At 35.5% G+C, this 16,133-nt stretch overlaps 3 protein-coding genes across 3 annotated transcripts; all 3 read left to right on the top strand.

Annotated features, from left to right (window-relative positions):
- The first annotated feature begins 182 nt into the window (after positions 1-182).
- LOC105785832 (putative multidrug resistance protein) lies at positions 183-4,668 on the top strand. Its single transcript, XM_012611997.2, has 7 exons — positions 183-368; positions 443-497; positions 568-752; positions 824-1,281; positions 1,383-1,923; positions 2,025-3,985; positions 4,056-4,668. Exons 1-7 carry the CDS (start codon positions 183-185, stop codon positions 4,429-4,431), a joined length of 3,762 nt encoding a protein of 1,253 aa, XP_012467451.1. The 3' UTR covers positions 4,432-4,668.
- A 4,553-nt stretch (positions 4,669-9,221) lies between these two features.
- On the top strand, positions 9,222-10,743 carry LOC105785833 (protein JINGUBANG). Its single transcript, XM_012611998.2, has one exon. The coding sequence runs from the start codon at positions 9,374-9,376 to the stop codon at positions 10,658-10,660; it is 1,287 nt and encodes a 428-aa protein (XP_012467452.1). The 5' UTR covers positions 9,222-9,373; the 3' UTR covers positions 10,661-10,743.
- A 605-nt stretch (positions 10,744-11,348) lies between these two features.
- On the top strand, positions 11,349-14,572 carry LOC105785834 (uncharacterized). The gene is made up of 2 exons (XM_012611999.2): positions 11,349-12,309; positions 14,454-14,572. Exons 1-2 carry the CDS (start codon positions 11,962-11,964, stop codon positions 14,532-14,534), a joined length of 429 nt encoding a protein of 142 aa, XP_012467453.1. The 5' UTR covers positions 11,349-11,961; the 3' UTR covers positions 14,535-14,572.
- The last annotated feature ends 1,561 nt before the right edge of the window (positions 14,573-16,133 follow it).

The raw sequence follows: 16,133 nt of genomic DNA, 5'->3' as shown, positions 1-16,133 counted from the left end.
AAATCAACTGTCAGAGGCCCTTTCTATGTTGGAATTTTTGAAACCAACAATCCTTTTACAGCAAACAAAGCAAGGGTTAACTAGTGCCGACTTAATTTAATTAAAACATGATGATAAATAAACCTTCCATCTGAAGCTATAAGTTGAGTTCACCTATCTACAAAGATAAAAAATCAAGTGTTATGGCCAACAAAGGTGGTGGGCTGTTCCGGTATGCTGATGGGGTAGACAAAGTGCTGTTGTTTTTGGGAACTTTGGGTAGCATTGGAGATGGAATGATGTCCTCTGTTAACATGTACATACTCAGCGGTGCACTGAACGATTATGGATCCTCTCATCAGTCTTTCTCTAATCAAATAGTCGACAAGGTACACACACTATGCACTTAAAACAACCTTAAATCTTATACTGTATTAACAACACCGCTTCGTTTGATTTACAGTATGCACTTAGGCTACTTTATTCTGCAATTGGAGTGGGAATATCTGCTTTCATCGGTATGTGCAAATGTAATTTCCAAGTTAAAATCAATTTTTCATTTTAACTGCTTATATGTTTATATTCCAGAGGGAGTTTGTTGGACAAGAAGTGCAGAGAGGCAGGCATCTCGCATGAGAATTGAATACTTAAAATCAGTTCTCAGGCAACAAGTTGGTTTCTTCGAGGATCTAACGGATTCTTCCTCAACATTCCAGGTCATCTCTACTGTCACTTCCGATGCTCATTCGATCCAAGATACCATTGCCGACAAGGTTTGCGAGATTGCCTTCTCAGCTCTTGAAAGTTGCATGTTTTATCTCATAATGGTTTTGTATTGTTTCAGATACCAAACTGCCTGGCCCACCTCACATCATTCATCTTAAGCCTTGTGGTAGCCTTCAAACTTTCATGGCGACTAACATTGGCTGCTTTACCATTCGCACTGATGTTCATTACCCCGGGACTCGGATTTGGTAAGGCACTGATGAGTATAGGAGCAGAGATGAAGGCTGCTTACGGTAATGCAGGTGGGATTGCGGAGCAAGCAATCTCCTCGATTCGAACAGTTTATTCGTATGTTGCTGAGCGCGAAACGCTGGAAAACTTCAGCAATGCTCTTCAGAAAAGTATGGAGCTAGGGATGAAGCAGGGTTTTACTAAAGGATTGCTGATCGGAAGTATGGGAATCATTTATGCAGCATGGGCTTTTCAAGCTTGGGTTGGTGGTGTTCTTGTGACTGAAAAAGGAGAAAACGGCGGTGATGTTTTCATCGCCGGGATCTGTATCATCTTGGGAGGATTGTGAGTTTCATTCTATGATATTGCCCTTTTTTCTTTTTCCTGTTTCAACAACATTAATTCTCAAGATTTCTTGTCTGCTTTCATGTTGAACATTAATTCAGGTCTGTTATGAGTGCACTTCCAAATCTATCATTCATTTCAGAGGCAAGACATTCTGCCTCGAAGATTTTCGAGATGATCGATCGAAATCCGAATATACACTCAGAAAACGGAAAGGAAAAACTCCTATCACACGTGAGAGGAGAAGTTGAATTTAAAGAAGTAGATTTCAGTTATCCATCAAGGCCAGAAACCCTTGTTCTGCATGGATTCAATCTTAAAGTGCAAGCAGGAAAGATGGTAGGCCTCGTTGGAGGGAGTGGTTCAGGCAAGTCCACAGCCATTTCTTTGCTTGAAAGATTTTATGACCCTGTCAATGGAGATATTCTTCTGGATGGACACAACATAAAGAAGCTTCAGCTTAAATGGTTGAGATCCCAAATGGGACTGGTTAATCAAGAACCAATTCTCTTTGCAACATCCATAAAAGAAAACATTCTCTTTGGCAAGGAAGATGCGTCAATGGAGCTTGTCATTAAGGCAGCAAAGGCCGCGAGTGCACATGATTTCATTGTGAAGTTGCCCAATGGATATGAAACTCAAGTAAGTCCCAGTATCCTTTAATTGATATATATATATATATATATATATGGTTTTAGAATATGCTTGTTTTGCTGAGTTAATGGGTTACCGCTGCAATTCAGGTAGGACAATTGGGGCTTCAGTTATCAGGAGGGCAGAAGCAACGGGTCGCCATCGCAAGGGCTTTGATCCGTGACCCCAAGATCCTTCTTCTTGATGAAGCAACGAGCGCATTGGATGCACAATCTGAAAAGATAGTGCAAGAAGCCTTGGATCATGCCTCACATGGAAGAACTACCATTATTGTTGCACATCGCCTTTCCACAATCCGTAAAGTGGATTTGATAGCGGTTGTTCAATCAGGAAGAGTTATCGAATCCGGTTCTCACGATGAACTTATCCAAATGAACAATGGAGCAGGAGGGGCCTATAAGAAAATGGTCCAGTTGCAGCAAACAGCAACACAAAATGAAGAATCTAATGGTCTGTTTCATCTAACAGAAGCTAGACACAACCTTATGAATCGAACTCCGGGGACTCCAGTAAGTGTGAGATCTAGCTATCAAAGCAGCCCTGCATATCCTCTTAGCCCAGCATATGCTTTCAGTCCAGTAATTTCCTACACTATTGCGAGCTCGGTCGAAATGCATCTGAACGAAAACCGAAATGACAAGAACATAAACAAGTCTTCACTCTCAGGGTGGCGTTTGCTTCAGATGAATGCACCTGAGTGGAAGAGAACCTTAATGGGGTGTTTTGGAGCCGTTAGCAGCGGAGCAATTCAACCAATCTATGCCTATTGCATGGGAACAGTTGCCTCCGTCTACTTTCTCAAAGATAGTTCCAAGCTGAAATCAGAAATCAGATTGTACAGCTTGATTTTCTTGGGACTAGCAGTTGCAAGTTTCTTTGCTAATCTCCTGCAACATTACAATTTTGCAATCATGGGGGAACGGTTAGTGAAAAGGGTTCGAGAAAAAACACTTGCAAAAGTGCTGACCTTCGAGATTGGGTGGTTTGATGAAGATGAAAACTCAAGTGCCGCCATTTGTGCACGGTTATCTACTGAAGCCAGCACATTTCGGTCATTCATTGCAGATCGTATGTCATTGCTGGTTCAGGTTTTCTTCAGTGCTTCCTTAGCCTTTCTGTTTTCTTTGATTGTTACATGGAGGATTGCCATTGTTATGATTGCCTTTCAGCCATTACTCATTGGGAGCTTCTACTCCAGAAGTGTTCTAATGAGAAGTATGTCTGAGAAAGCCCAAAAAGCACAAAATGAAGGAAGCCAGTTAGCAAGTGAAGCCATTGTTAACCATAGAACTATTACTGCCTTTTCTTCTCAGAAAAAGATATTAAATCTCTTTGTAGAAACAATGAGAGGGCCCCGACAACAAAGCATCAAACAAGGCTACATTTCTGGGTTTGGTCTGTTTAGCTCTCAATTCCTCACAACAGCCTCCATATCACTAACATTCTGGTATGGGGGAAGACTGATAACTCAAGGATTGGTGACCCCAAAGCATCTCTTCCAAGCATTCTTCATATTGATGAGCACAGGTAAAAACATTGCTGACACAGGAAGTATGACTTCGGATTTGGCTAAAGGTGGCGGTGCCATAAAAAGAATATTTGCAATTCTGGACCGGAGGAGTGAGATTGAACCTCATGAAGATGGTAAAGGGATTGAAGTGGAGGAAAGTAATAAGGGGGAGATTGAATTGAAGGGTGTATTCTTTGCTTACCCTGCAAGGCCTAACCAGATGATCTTCAGAGGCCTGTGCCTCAAAATTAAAGCAGGCAAAACGCTGGCACTTGTGGGGCAAAGTGGATCCGGGAAATCCACCATTATTGGGTTGATTGAAAGGTTTTATGACCCACAAAGTGGATCCATATTCATAGATGGTTACGATATCAAGAGCTACAACTTGAGGAATTTGAGGTCACATATTGCATTAGTGAGTCAAGAGCCCACTCTTTTTGCAGGCACCATCCGACAGAACATTGCCTATGGAAAAGTGGAAGCCAAAGAAGCTGAAATCAGGAAAGCTGCCATCCTAGCCAATGCTCATGAATTTATAAGGTAACTATCGATCACTATTTAGATTAACATCAAATAACTATGAATATCATTTGCAAGCATGTGTTTGCAGTTCCATGAAAGATGGATACGAGACTTATTGTGGTGAAAGAGGAATAAAGCTATCGGGAGGGCAGAAGCAAAGGATAGCATTGGCTCGAGCCATACTAAAGAACCCAATGATCCTGCTCTTAGACGAGGCAACCAGTGCACTTGATAGTGAGTCAGAGAGTCTAGTCCAAAAAGCATTAGAGAAGATGATGGTTCGAAGAACAAGTGTAGTTGTGGCTCATCGATTGTCAACCATAGAAAAGGCAGATTCAATAGCTGTGATAAAGAATGGGAAAGTGGTTGAACAGGGATCCCATTCCAGTCTGCTAGGTATTGGTCGGGCAGGGGCTTACTACTCTCTAATCAACCTTCAAACTGGTCACTCTCCCTACCGATGAACCATTGCTGAATGGGAATTGCTTTCTTTCTTATCGTCTTTATAGTGTTTAACATGAAATGAATGGTTGCTGAAAGTTGATAAATTGTTATAGTTAATATGAGAAATCGGTTTATTGTGTGGAAACCCCAAATTCTCAAAACGACGTAACACTTCTACATCGAAAGAATTAAACCCATGGTGAAGAAAACGGCTTTAATTAAGTTCTTAACAGCCAAGAGGAAGCCGTATCTGCAATGTTGCACTCCTACATATCCAGAAACACGAGAATTAGCTAGGATATATACGATGGCGAAGATACGGAGCCTGCGCCTAAATACTGTTTGAATAAAGTTTAAAATATACCATAAGTACCTATAGTTTTTACAAACTTGGAATTTAGTCTCTATTCTTTTATAACTAGTCTCTCTATTTTTCCAAAAAAAAAAATGTGAAATTTAAGTTTATTATAACGTTATATTTTTTGTTACATTGCTACCAACCAAGTGAGTATTTTTTATTTCAAAATGTCACACTAACAAATTTAACAATGTTAATAATTGGATCTAAATTTTGAAATCTATAAAGTAAAGGAACTAAAAATAAAAATGCAGGGACTAATTCCAAATTTGTGAACAGTATGGGGACCTATGAAATACTTTAACCTTGAATAAATGTGTAACGATCCAATTTTTAATTGTGTCGAAAAATATGGTTTCGGAATCTCATTTACGTAAATCGGGTAAGTAAAGGTAAAAAGAGGATATTTACGGAGTTATTATGAAAATATATTGAATATCAGTTAAGTAATTTAACCAATAAAATAGTTAATTAAAGCTTAGTGACTAAATTGTAAAAGTTCAATCGCTATTGAATTTTAATTAAGAAAATACTTGAAGACCTAAATAGCAATTATCTGAAGGATTAAAATGGTTACTAAACCAATATTCTTTTAAAGTTAGCGGATGATGATGGTTGTCCACTTTGTTTAAATTAAAATTGAATTAGCTGACGTTGTCAAAATTCAAGTTATTACACGGGTTCTTCTAATCCACAAGACTGCCAGGAAATTAAATCATGGAAATTGCTTTTCGGGGTTATTCGCTAGGTAAGAATTAATCATCGGGTTGTTCCCGCGGTTAATTTACAATTAAAGCCTAATCACTATAGCCAACTTATCTAAGCAATAAGACATCCATAGTCCATGTTCAATTTAGAATCTGAGGCCGATGTTGTACTCGAGGCTAGAACTTTCATCAATTTGATTTATCTCATTTAATTTTGAAATCACTACTTATTTACTATTTCACTACTTTTCAATTGCATTTATTTAATTTCATTATTCTTTAATCTTCCTTTCTTTATTTTACGTAAGACTGAAGTTTCATGGGTGTGAAATTACCCACGAAGTGCTCTGGTTGTGAGAAATTCAAACACCATCATATTAATTTATGTGCGATTAACCCTACATTTTATATTGCGAATTTTAATTCTATTTTTAAGCGTGAGATTTATTTTTGATAGATTCAACACCGATCAATGATTGTTTGCTAGCGCACTCTCAATACTGAAGTCATTTGTTTTGGGATTTTTTATTCTGTAAAAATCAAATTAAATCTAAAAATATCAACGCAGAATCAAATTTAAACATAAAACACCGTAATTTCTAAAACCGTTTCATATAAAATTTCACTTATCTTCTAAAAGAAGTCCATAATGTATTATTTCCATGAGTTGACTCGGCCCGAGACGTGTTATATGGAGTTGCATTTGGAATAGAGAAATCCTTATTCTTTGAGAGCCCATTGGTTAGTTGGTTTTGGTATTTGCTCCTACGTACACAGAAACTCACTGCATCATCCAAATATATTGTATCAGCGTCAATAAGACCCCACACTCCCTAAACTCTCATCCTTCCCACTTAACAGAGTCAACAACTTTTTCAAAATATTAAAATATATTTTTTAATTTTATAATTATACGAAGCTTAATATCTAAAATTAAGTTTCATATGTTTGTTATAAATATTTGTATAAATTAATTACTTTTGAGGAGAGCAAATTATAGATAATATATAAACCTAAAACAGTTATATTAGCACGTTTTAAATGGTAAAAATACTATAGAAGAGTCAAATTATATTTTGTTTTTTACTTAAAATATGAGTAACCTAGTTAATTTGTATTAGATTAAAGAGTAAGTTGGTCATTTCTATTAAAAATTCCATTCATTTCTACCGTGTTCTATATTTCATTCAAACATATAGGAATTAATTTTTAATCAGTAAAGATAGATAAATTTTAATAAAAAATCAACTTACTCTTTGATTTGATGCATAAAATTAATAAAAAATATAATTCAGCAGTTAAGATAAAATTTGTACCATACTTTTACGATTTTAAAGATAAAAGCAGTGATGTATTTAGAGCAAAAGTTTTAATATCATTGTTGGGCTTTTATTTTTTCTATTTTCAGGAAAAAAGCCAGCTTTAACTAAATTATAGCATCTCAGGTAAAGTATGCAATCATGATTATAACAAGTTGCCAAAATTCGCCCACACTCGAAGGTTGCCATTTTGGTTCAAGAACTGAGAAATCAAAGAAGAAAATTCCAAGTTCGCTGGTTTGGGACTAGACCTGTCCATGGGCCGGGCGGCCCGGCCCGGCCCGACGGCCCGCCCGAAATATGGGAGGGTTCGGGTAAAAATATAGGCCCGAAATATGGGCTTGGACAAAAACACGAGGCCCATTTAAAAAAATGGGCCGGGCTCGGGCTCAACTTTTTTGGCCCGAGCCCGGCCCGGCCCGGCCCGAATATAATAAATATATGTTTTTTATTTTTATTTTTTAATTTTAAAATACTTTAAAAATATTTTTATTTTTATTTTTTTATTTTTAAAATATTTTTTTTGTGTTTTATTAAAAATCGGGCCGGGCCGGGCCAGGCTCGGGCTTACTCTTTTTTCCCCGGGCCGGGCCTAGACAAAATTTCAGGCCCATATTTCGAGCCGGGCCGGTCCCAGGCCTAAGAGTCGGGCCAAAATATTTTCCCGGCCCGACCCGGCCCGGCCCATGGACAGCTCTATTTGGGACGCGGTTATCCACCCCAGCTTTTTCTCTTTCCCAACTGTAAAGCACCAAGTTGGCCCCTAATCCTTTTCTTATTTATAAAATATTTGAATTTTTAAAATTTTTTTATAGTTAAAACATATTGTAAAAATGAAAAAGAAAATTATTTTAGTTATAAGATTAAAATAAATAGATTTTGTATTTAAATTACTAAAATAAAATTTATAACACTCAATCTTTCTTCTTCTTCTTTTTCTCTTCATCATGCAATTCTTAGAATGATTTTTACTTATATATTTTGTCTCACTGCTATTTTTATATTGTGGTTGAGCACTCTTTTTATCATGTTTGAGTACAATTTTTTTGGTAATATTTTATAATTCGGTGGTTATTCAGCTGTGGAAATATTCCAAGTAAACTAATTTAGTTGCCGATGACTTTCTATACTTATTTTATATCCTTATTTAACAGTGTCATTTCATTCCAATCATCAGTGAAATAAACAATCCAAAATTTGTTGCACCAAATTCTAGCTTCATTGACACAAGGAAGTTGAGATAGTGAAAAATATATGGTTTAATCCATTTGTCATTTTGAAACAAAAGAGGGGGAATTCGGTGTTTTTGTTTAACGCTGTAAGTTAAATGCAAAATCTAAAGTTCACAACTCTTTATTTTGATTTAATTATATGTGGACTTTATGATACACAAACCACTATCTCATTGGAATATATATAAGGTGTGTAATATTAATTGAATTTAGGTGTAATTGTTTTGTAATATATTTGGGTAATTATCTTCTAAATTTAGTGTAATTGAAGTACTCTAATTACTTTCTCCAATTTTTAGGTTGAGAATTGAAGTAATTACATTAGTAACTTAACTCAAATTCAATTATCTTATGGCTTTCCAAATACACCTTTTCATTATTTAAGTTTAAGAATATATTAATGTTTGGAATCTAAAATTTTTATTGTCGAGAGATAATTTATTTTCTCATACATTTTGATTTGAGATAAATCTCAAATTTATACATAAACTTTACCCCCAAAAAGTACAATGTGATACGTAAACTTTATTTTGGTGGAATTACACACTTGAAACTTTTATTTGTGTTCAATTGTATACATGAAGTTTAAATTTTGATTCAATTGTATACTTAGAAAAAATACATCTCTTTATTTTCATATTCGATATATATAATTGTTTAGGTAGGCAATAGATAACTATGAGATAATTCTGCGTTATAAGTGTAAGTAATTTGTAAAAATGAGTTAAATCAAAATCACATGTATACATTTTATACATAACATTGCACATTGAATAAAAGTTCAAGTATAGTTTTAATATTTATCCTTTTGATTTACTAAATATTTAATTAAATTACATAGTCTTTATTACTAATTATTTATATTTGTCCAAAGATAACAAAAGGTATATATTAAATATCCAAGAGAAAATAACCAATAAATATGATATGTTAGAGTAATTAAATAAATTTGTTTAATATATTTATTTTGCATATTAGTTTTATTGGTAATTATATTACCGACACTTTCTTTGATTAAAATTATAAAATTGTATAATTAAAATTCATAATACAAAACATAATACAAAAAATTACAACCAATTTAAAAAATTAAAATATTTGATAATTACTACTAATAATTATATTTTCACTAAATAAATATAAATTATAAGCAATCATCTAATTACGGGACGTTTGAACCTGGACAAACCGTACATTATCCTCCCTCTCTAGTCCTAGTGGCATCAACTTCTTTTTCTCTCCCAAAACTTCCTATATATATAAACCGCAGCCAAGATTCTGCTTCACTGGTCTCTCAGGACTGGAGCCAAAATTCTGATTGGTTTTTTACATCCAAAAAAGCCGGTATGAAGGTTGGATCATGTCTACCCACATGCTTGACGAGCGATGACTCTGCCGTTCCATTCCCCAGAAGCCCCTCCCACTCCGACAATCGCGGGAGCTCCACCTCATCTTCTAACTCTTCAAGCGACACCAGCTACGGCGTCCTCCACACCAACCCCTCCCTCCAGACTCTGCCATCTGTCCCTTCCTTGCAATATCTTTTCCCGGAGACCCTAGGCTTTTCCGTTTCTCATGTCACCTTTACTTCTATTAATCCCCGACCGGAGCACCCCATCACCTGCATTGCGGTTCAGGGTAACTTCTTGTACGCTGCTTCTATCAACGAAGTCAACGTCTACGATCGCCAAACCTCTACTCTTCTTGATGTATTCAACAGCCAGCGTTCATCCTCTGGTTCTGTCAAGTCCATCACTTTTTGTGATGGAAAAATCTTCACTGCTCATCAGGACTGTAAGATCCGCGTTTGGCAGATGACCATGGCTAAGAAGCACAAGTTCTTAACAGCTTTACCTACCGTTAACGACCGTTTACGTCGTTTCATTCTCCCCAAGAACTATGTCAACGAACGCCGTCATGTCAAACGGTTGTGGATCGAACATGCCGACGCCGTTACAGGACTTGCCGTTAATAAATGTCTGATCTACTCTGTTTCTTGGGATAAAACGTTGAAGATATGGCGCGCTTCTGATATGCGCTGTTTGCAGTCTATTAAAGCACACGACGATGCCATTAACGCTGTCACCGTCTCCGGTGACGCCACCGTTTATACAGGGTCCGCTGACAGGCGGATCAGAGTGTGGGCAAAAAGGACAGGTGAGAAGCAGTACTCATTAATGGCGACCTTAGAGAAGCATAAATCAGCGGTTAACGCACTGGCTTTGAACGCCGACGGATCGGTGCTGTTTTCGGGAGCATGTGACCGTTCGATACTGGTTTGGGAGAGGGAGGATAGCAGCAATTACATGGCGGTGACGGGAGCGATGAGAGGACATGGGAAGGCGATATTGTGCTTAACCAGCGTCTCCGATTTGCTTATGAGTGGATCCACTGATCAGACGGTTAGGATATGGCAGCGTGGAGTGGAAGGGAAATATTGGTGCTTGGCAGTGTTAGAAGGTCACCTGAAGCCAGTGAAGTCATTGACAGCGGTAAAGGATGAGGAAGAGAGTGATGTGATTTGGATTAGTAGCGGAAGCCTTGACGGGGAGATTAGAACGTGTAAGGTGTGGCTTTCCAAACCCAGTAGCCCGTTGTCATCCACGACGGATATCCTAAAATGGACTTTGTGAATTAATTAATCAATCTTAATTACATCATAAAAATCAGTGTTTTTTCTTTGTCCTTTCTAAAATGGTCCCGTAGGTTTCACCAACCATTATTATTTGTTTTCTTCTCTTCTTTCTTATTTATTTGTTGACTTTTTATTGGACCAACTTTTTTTTCTTTTTTGGCTTAGTTAAAAATTTTAGATAAATAGATAATATTTTAAAAATAATTAAAATTAAATATTCAATTGAATGGCGTAATTATTATATTAATTATACTAATAGTACAATCGATATTTGACGAAGTAGTTAGGCTTACGCATTTAATATCCATATCTATGTAAGTAACAAACTTCGAAGTAATTTGTAATAAAATATTTATGTCTGAATTTTTCATTGAATTGAGATACTAAACTAATAAAATTGATTAATAATAATTGAGGACAACTCAGATATAATTGTTAACAGATGTGATGTCAATATCGTTTGTTGACATGACAGTGTTACATCATCACTAATCGCTCATATGACAGTGTCACATAATCATTAAAGATTAACATAGAAATATCATGTAATTACAAAATAATTTCAAAAAATAAATTTATTTTTAAATTAAATATAAAATTAGTACCTGAATTTATCCATTTCTCTTAAATTAGTACCTATAGTTTTTTTTTTCTAAATTAGTATCCGAACCTTATTTTGTCTACTAATTTAGAATTAGTACCTGAGCCTAGATTTTACTAACATGACAGTAATAGCTACTCGTGCGCTGCTACGTATCGCACTCCCAAGACCTTTTGACTCGTGTTTATTTTTTTTACTCGCGCACTAATTTTGCATAAAACTTATCTCGCCTTCTCTCTGTTTGCCGTATCTTCTTCTTCCTCTTCACTTCACCATATACCCTCTCTTCCCTTATCCCTTTCCCTTTTGGTTTTTGCTTTCCCTTTCATCACCATTACGCTGCTAATCCCCATCCCAATATCTGGGTAACCTATTATTCTTTATTAACCCTCAAAATATGGCAATTGCTTGGTCTGAAACCGTTGTTTCAATGGAAGCTTTATCTTTGTCTCCTCCTATGTCCCCACCTGTCATCCTAACCCAAGACTAATTGAAAAAATCGCCGCTTACAAAGCTGTTGAGTTTGTTGAGTCGGGTATGGTTTTGGGTCTGGGCACAGGTTCGACAGCCAAACACACCGTGGATCGAATCGGGGAGTTGCTCCGGCAAGGCATTGTTCATCTACCACACCAAAACCCTTTCAAAGTTGAGAAACGCCATTGGAAGAGAGAAAAGAAAACAAAACCCAAAAGGACATAATGAGCGGTTCTTTGCATAGGTTCGCTACCATCACCCGCCTGTCACAAAAGCAACCATTCGCCGACTTGGCTGACCCGACCAACAGAATCCACCCGTTTCTAAGGAACCGAACCAAGATCCAAGCCAGGGAGTATGTTCGGCTCCCAAATGTTGTACGAAAAGTAAGAGAATATGAGATCTCCCCCGCCCTTTTCAGTTCGTTTTCTTCTTCCTTTTCGTCTTCAACGGCATCGTTTGGGAAGATGGGCTTCGTTGGGTGGTATTTAGGAATTGTGAAGTCGTGGCCCGTTTTAACCAAGAGCGTTACTTCATCAGCTATTTATGTAGCTGTTGATTTGTCTTCTCAGGTAATTCCCTTTTTTTGTTCTTAATTTAAATAGCGTTTTTTGTTTTTGGTTGATTTAAGGTGTAAACTTTGTATTTTGATTTTTGACTTTTATTTGGTTGGTGAGAAAGTGGAGGAAAATGAAATAAAATCCTCTGGGGTTCTTTGGAAACTTCACTTTTTTTTTTCTTTTATTTAAAAGAAAAGGGTGCCCTTTCACACCAAATACATGGGAGCCTATATTTGAATTTTTTTGACAAGTCAAACATGTCTAGTCTGATGCAGTAAATGAGAATTTCATTTAAAACTTATGCATGGAAGGGTCGGGATTTTTATAATAACATAGAACTGGAAGTTTGTTCTTCAACTTTCACCAGGAAGGTATGTCAAAAACCCAAAGAAGCAAAGAAAAGAAGTTTCTCTTTTTTAATGCAAAAAGCGAATATTTTAGATAAAAGTTTCCGAGAAATTTACTCGGTTAAAGAAAACAAAGGGCCAGAAGATAATGAGGAAATAGGTAAAGCTAAAATGGGTGTTTTGGCAGTGCGTATAAGTGGTCAACGCTATCACGTCAGCAAAATATTAACGGCGTTAGGCTTAAGTACTAAATTAATAGATGGAAAAAAAATTTGAGTATTAATTTGGAACAAAAAAATCATAAATATTAATTTGAGAAAAGTAAACAAGTTCAAGTACTAATTTTATATTTAACTTTTATGTTTTTAAAAAATAAGTATGCAAATCTAGAGAAATGGTCACAACCATTTTTTAGATTCATTTAGAATTATAAAATTATAAAAAATCTTTAAAATTTATAATAATTATTAGAAATTAATTAAGAACCGTAAAATTTTATAAAAATAAATTAAATGTTTTATAAAATTTTATAAAAATTATTTTCTCATTTTTATTAAAGTATAACCATTTACCATTAATTAAAAAATCCATTCATCATTGATAAGGCGTAATGAAGAACTTTCAATAGTTTGCATGAGAGAAAAAAGGATTTAATGTTTAATATACTTAAAAATTTATATTAGTCAAATAATTTAATAAAAATGAGAAAAATATTTTTATAAAATTTATAAAAATAATTTATTTTATAAAATTTTATGGTTTTAATTAATTTATAATAATTATTATAAAATTTAATGAGTTTCTTAGAATTTTACGAATTTTTTTTATGTTTTTATAATTTCGAATGAAAATGGATAAATGTGTGTCGATTTAGACACTCATTTATTTAGATTCATTATGCACTTATTTAAAAATATTCTATTTTTAAAATATTTTATTTTTGCTAATGTGGTAGTGCCACGTCAGCCACTAATGATGACATTAGTGTTCTATACAAAGCTATATGGAGTATTCTGAATGTCATAGTGCCACATCAGCCACTAATGATGACATTAGTGGCGTATTTTGATTGGAAAGCCTTTGTGGCGTATTCTGAATGAATTCCCTTGTGGTGTGTTCTGCACAAAGTTATATGGAGTGTTCAGTATAATTCTGCAAAGGGCTCTGTAAGATCAGTATGGTATCAGGTATTTATTAGGTCTATGTAAAGTATTATACAATGTTAAAATATGATTGAATATAATGAATTGATGAATCTCTCTATGACGGGTTTCATATGAAATAACATGACATATTCTGCATGGCTTTAAGTCAAGACCAGAAAGATTAAAATGGGATAGAGTATCTGATGAATAAGAAGAAAAAAACTAAGTAAATTTAAAGAACAAACCTGATTAAAGGTTACGTCTGATCGTTCGATGAAGGGCATCTATCAATGAACAATAAAAAGAAAGGTAGTTGAAGAAAGATAAGGTAAGAAAAGCAAATTCAAACATCATTTTGCGAATAGCATTGGGTAAGGGAATCATGATTAAGATGAGCATAAAGGGAAGTTCTGAAAGGATGAAGCCATTGATGAAACTATGTTAAGGGGAAATCACCATGATATACTAAATAGAAGGAAAGACTATGTTTCGTTAATGGTAAACAGTTCTTGGTGACAAATACCTTAAGGGTTAAGAAGAGGAGTTGATGGTGATGACTATCCGCCCATTCTTGGAAATCAACGAATAATGTATAAATGATTATTTTTCACTAAGTTCTTATGAACTTACTATGAACTTACATGGATTGTGTTCTCTGTGTTAGGTTGAATGTGAGGTTGTGCTTGGGGGAAACGATGCTAGGACTATGCCCAAGAAGCGGGGTATCGGATTACTATGCATATAGAGCAAGCTATTATGGTGTGATTGAGTCTATTTGGCACAGAAAAACCCTTGAATCGGGATAACTACATTAGACATGGACATCACTTTAGTAATACTTGTAATCAAATTCCCTATGTATTATAACCGAAATTCTTTAATGTTTATATTCATGTATTGCATTAAGAAGTCTTGTAATTAAGTAGTTCAAATCAATTGTAAATTGTTGATAAGTCTAAATTATATAGGTTTATTTAGCACCTTTTTACTTAAAATTTATGCAAATTCTGAGCATGTGGATAGCTAATTGTGTAATTTTAGTTCACATTGAGACATTGGGCACAATTTAAGTAAAGTTTGTAATTTTACATAATTAGGTGTTAATTTTACATAATTTCATTAAATTATGCTACATGAAAATTCTTTGTTAAAATATTTCAGTATGGATCATTAAAATTACTCAACGTTGAGGGCAAGTAAGGGAACACATGCAAGTGAGCTAACTATCCAATATTATGGATGGCAAATTTGCCTTAACCCAACTTGGAAGATGGTTGTTGAAGAGAATGAATTTGCTTTCTAATTGAGTTGCCAAACCGTCCAAAAAGGAGAAGAAAAGCCCAAATTCGGCAAGACATTAAGAGCAGCCCAAAATCAACTTTGGAATAATTAAAATGAAGGTCCCTACATGTATGAAAAAAATCACAAATCACTCCCCAACTAATGCCTTGATTGCCATCTAACTCCACACCATAATCAATGGAGAATCAGTCACAAATCAAGCAACCATCAACCCCTTATCCCACAAATCATGGCCAACAATGCTTAGGAGATGCTTAGGAGATTCTCAAGGGATATGCATGCTACTTTTAGCAAACTCCCAACCTCTCCCTCAAGTATAAATAGGCTCTTCCATTCCTATTTCATTAGATTCGGGATGTGATATGGTTTAGAAGGATGAACTGGGCAGTTCCAATAAGATTTCATTCTTGAACAAAAATCCATTTTTTGATTTATTTCACCTATTCCATGACCAGAACAGGAAGGGATACACGTTACATCACGATTTGATTCAGATGAGATATTTCAAGAAATGGCAGATCTATTCACTCTATCAATAACTAAGCTGGATCTGGTGTATTATAAGGGATTCGCACCTTTCATATCATCCCCTATATCCCTAAACACAAAACATTCTCTCATCTTTCTCTCCTCTCTCCCACGCCTAAAGCTCTCCATCTCATTTCTTTTATCTAGCATTTCCTTGAGAAAAACTCTCTTGGTCGGCTACCTTGAGGAGCAATTTGTGAATGAGCAACCACAAGAATTGGAGGAAGCCACCATGATTAGTCTTCGGGAAATCACCGAGTGATGCGATCTGGCTCAGTGATGAGTCGAGTCGTTGATGTACCTCATCGTTAAAATGGAGAAGTATCGCTCGATCTTGAAATATAATGGAAATTAGGCTAAGTTTAGATGATGGTAACAAGGATAGGCTCGAAATAGTGAATATTGAGGAATTATATGTTCGGCTAATCAAGAAGATAAATAAAGAAAATGGTTGGTAAAAGATAGAAGTGAATGGGCTTAAAGATCAAGAGTGAACCAACACTATAGTTGAGTG

This window comes from Gossypium raimondii, chromosome 1 (assembly GCF_025698545.1).
Source record: "Gossypium raimondii isolate GPD5lz chromosome 1, ASM2569854v1, whole genome shotgun sequence".
NCBI lineage: Eukaryota > Viridiplantae > Streptophyta > Magnoliopsida > Malvales > Malvaceae > Gossypium > Gossypium raimondii.
The sequence above is the reverse complement of the archived record's forward strand: the minus strand, read 5'-3'. Positions and strand labels throughout refer to the sequence as shown.

What these genes read in the sequence shown, in the direction of transcription:
- LOC105785832 (XM_012611997.2), top strand. Translation starts at nt 183, where the DNA reads ATGGCCAACAAAGGTGGTGGGCTGTTCCGGTATGCTGATGGGGTAGAC. An exon ending in AAGATACCATTGCCGACAAG is followed by an intron (nt 753 to 823) that starts GTTTGCGAGATT and finishes GTATTGTTTCAG; the next exon opens with ATACCAAACTGCCTGGCCCA. An exon ending in CCAATGGATATGAAACTCAA is followed by an intron (nt 1,924 to 2,024) that starts GTAAGTCCCAGT and finishes GCTGCAATTCAG; the next exon opens with GTAGGACAATTGGGGCTTCA.
- LOC105785833 (XM_012611998.2), top strand. Translation starts at nt 9,374, where the DNA reads ATGAAGGTTGGATCATGTCTACCCACATGCTTGACGAGCGATGACTCT.
- LOC105785834 (XM_012611999.2), top strand. Translation starts at nt 11,962, where the DNA reads ATGAGCGGTTCTTTGCATAGGTTCGCTACCATCACCCGCCTGTCACAA. An exon ending in CTGTTGATTTGTCTTCTCAG is followed by an intron (nt 12,310 to 14,453) that starts GTAATTCCCTTT and finishes TCTCTGTGTTAG; the next exon opens with GTTGAATGTGAGGTTGTGCT.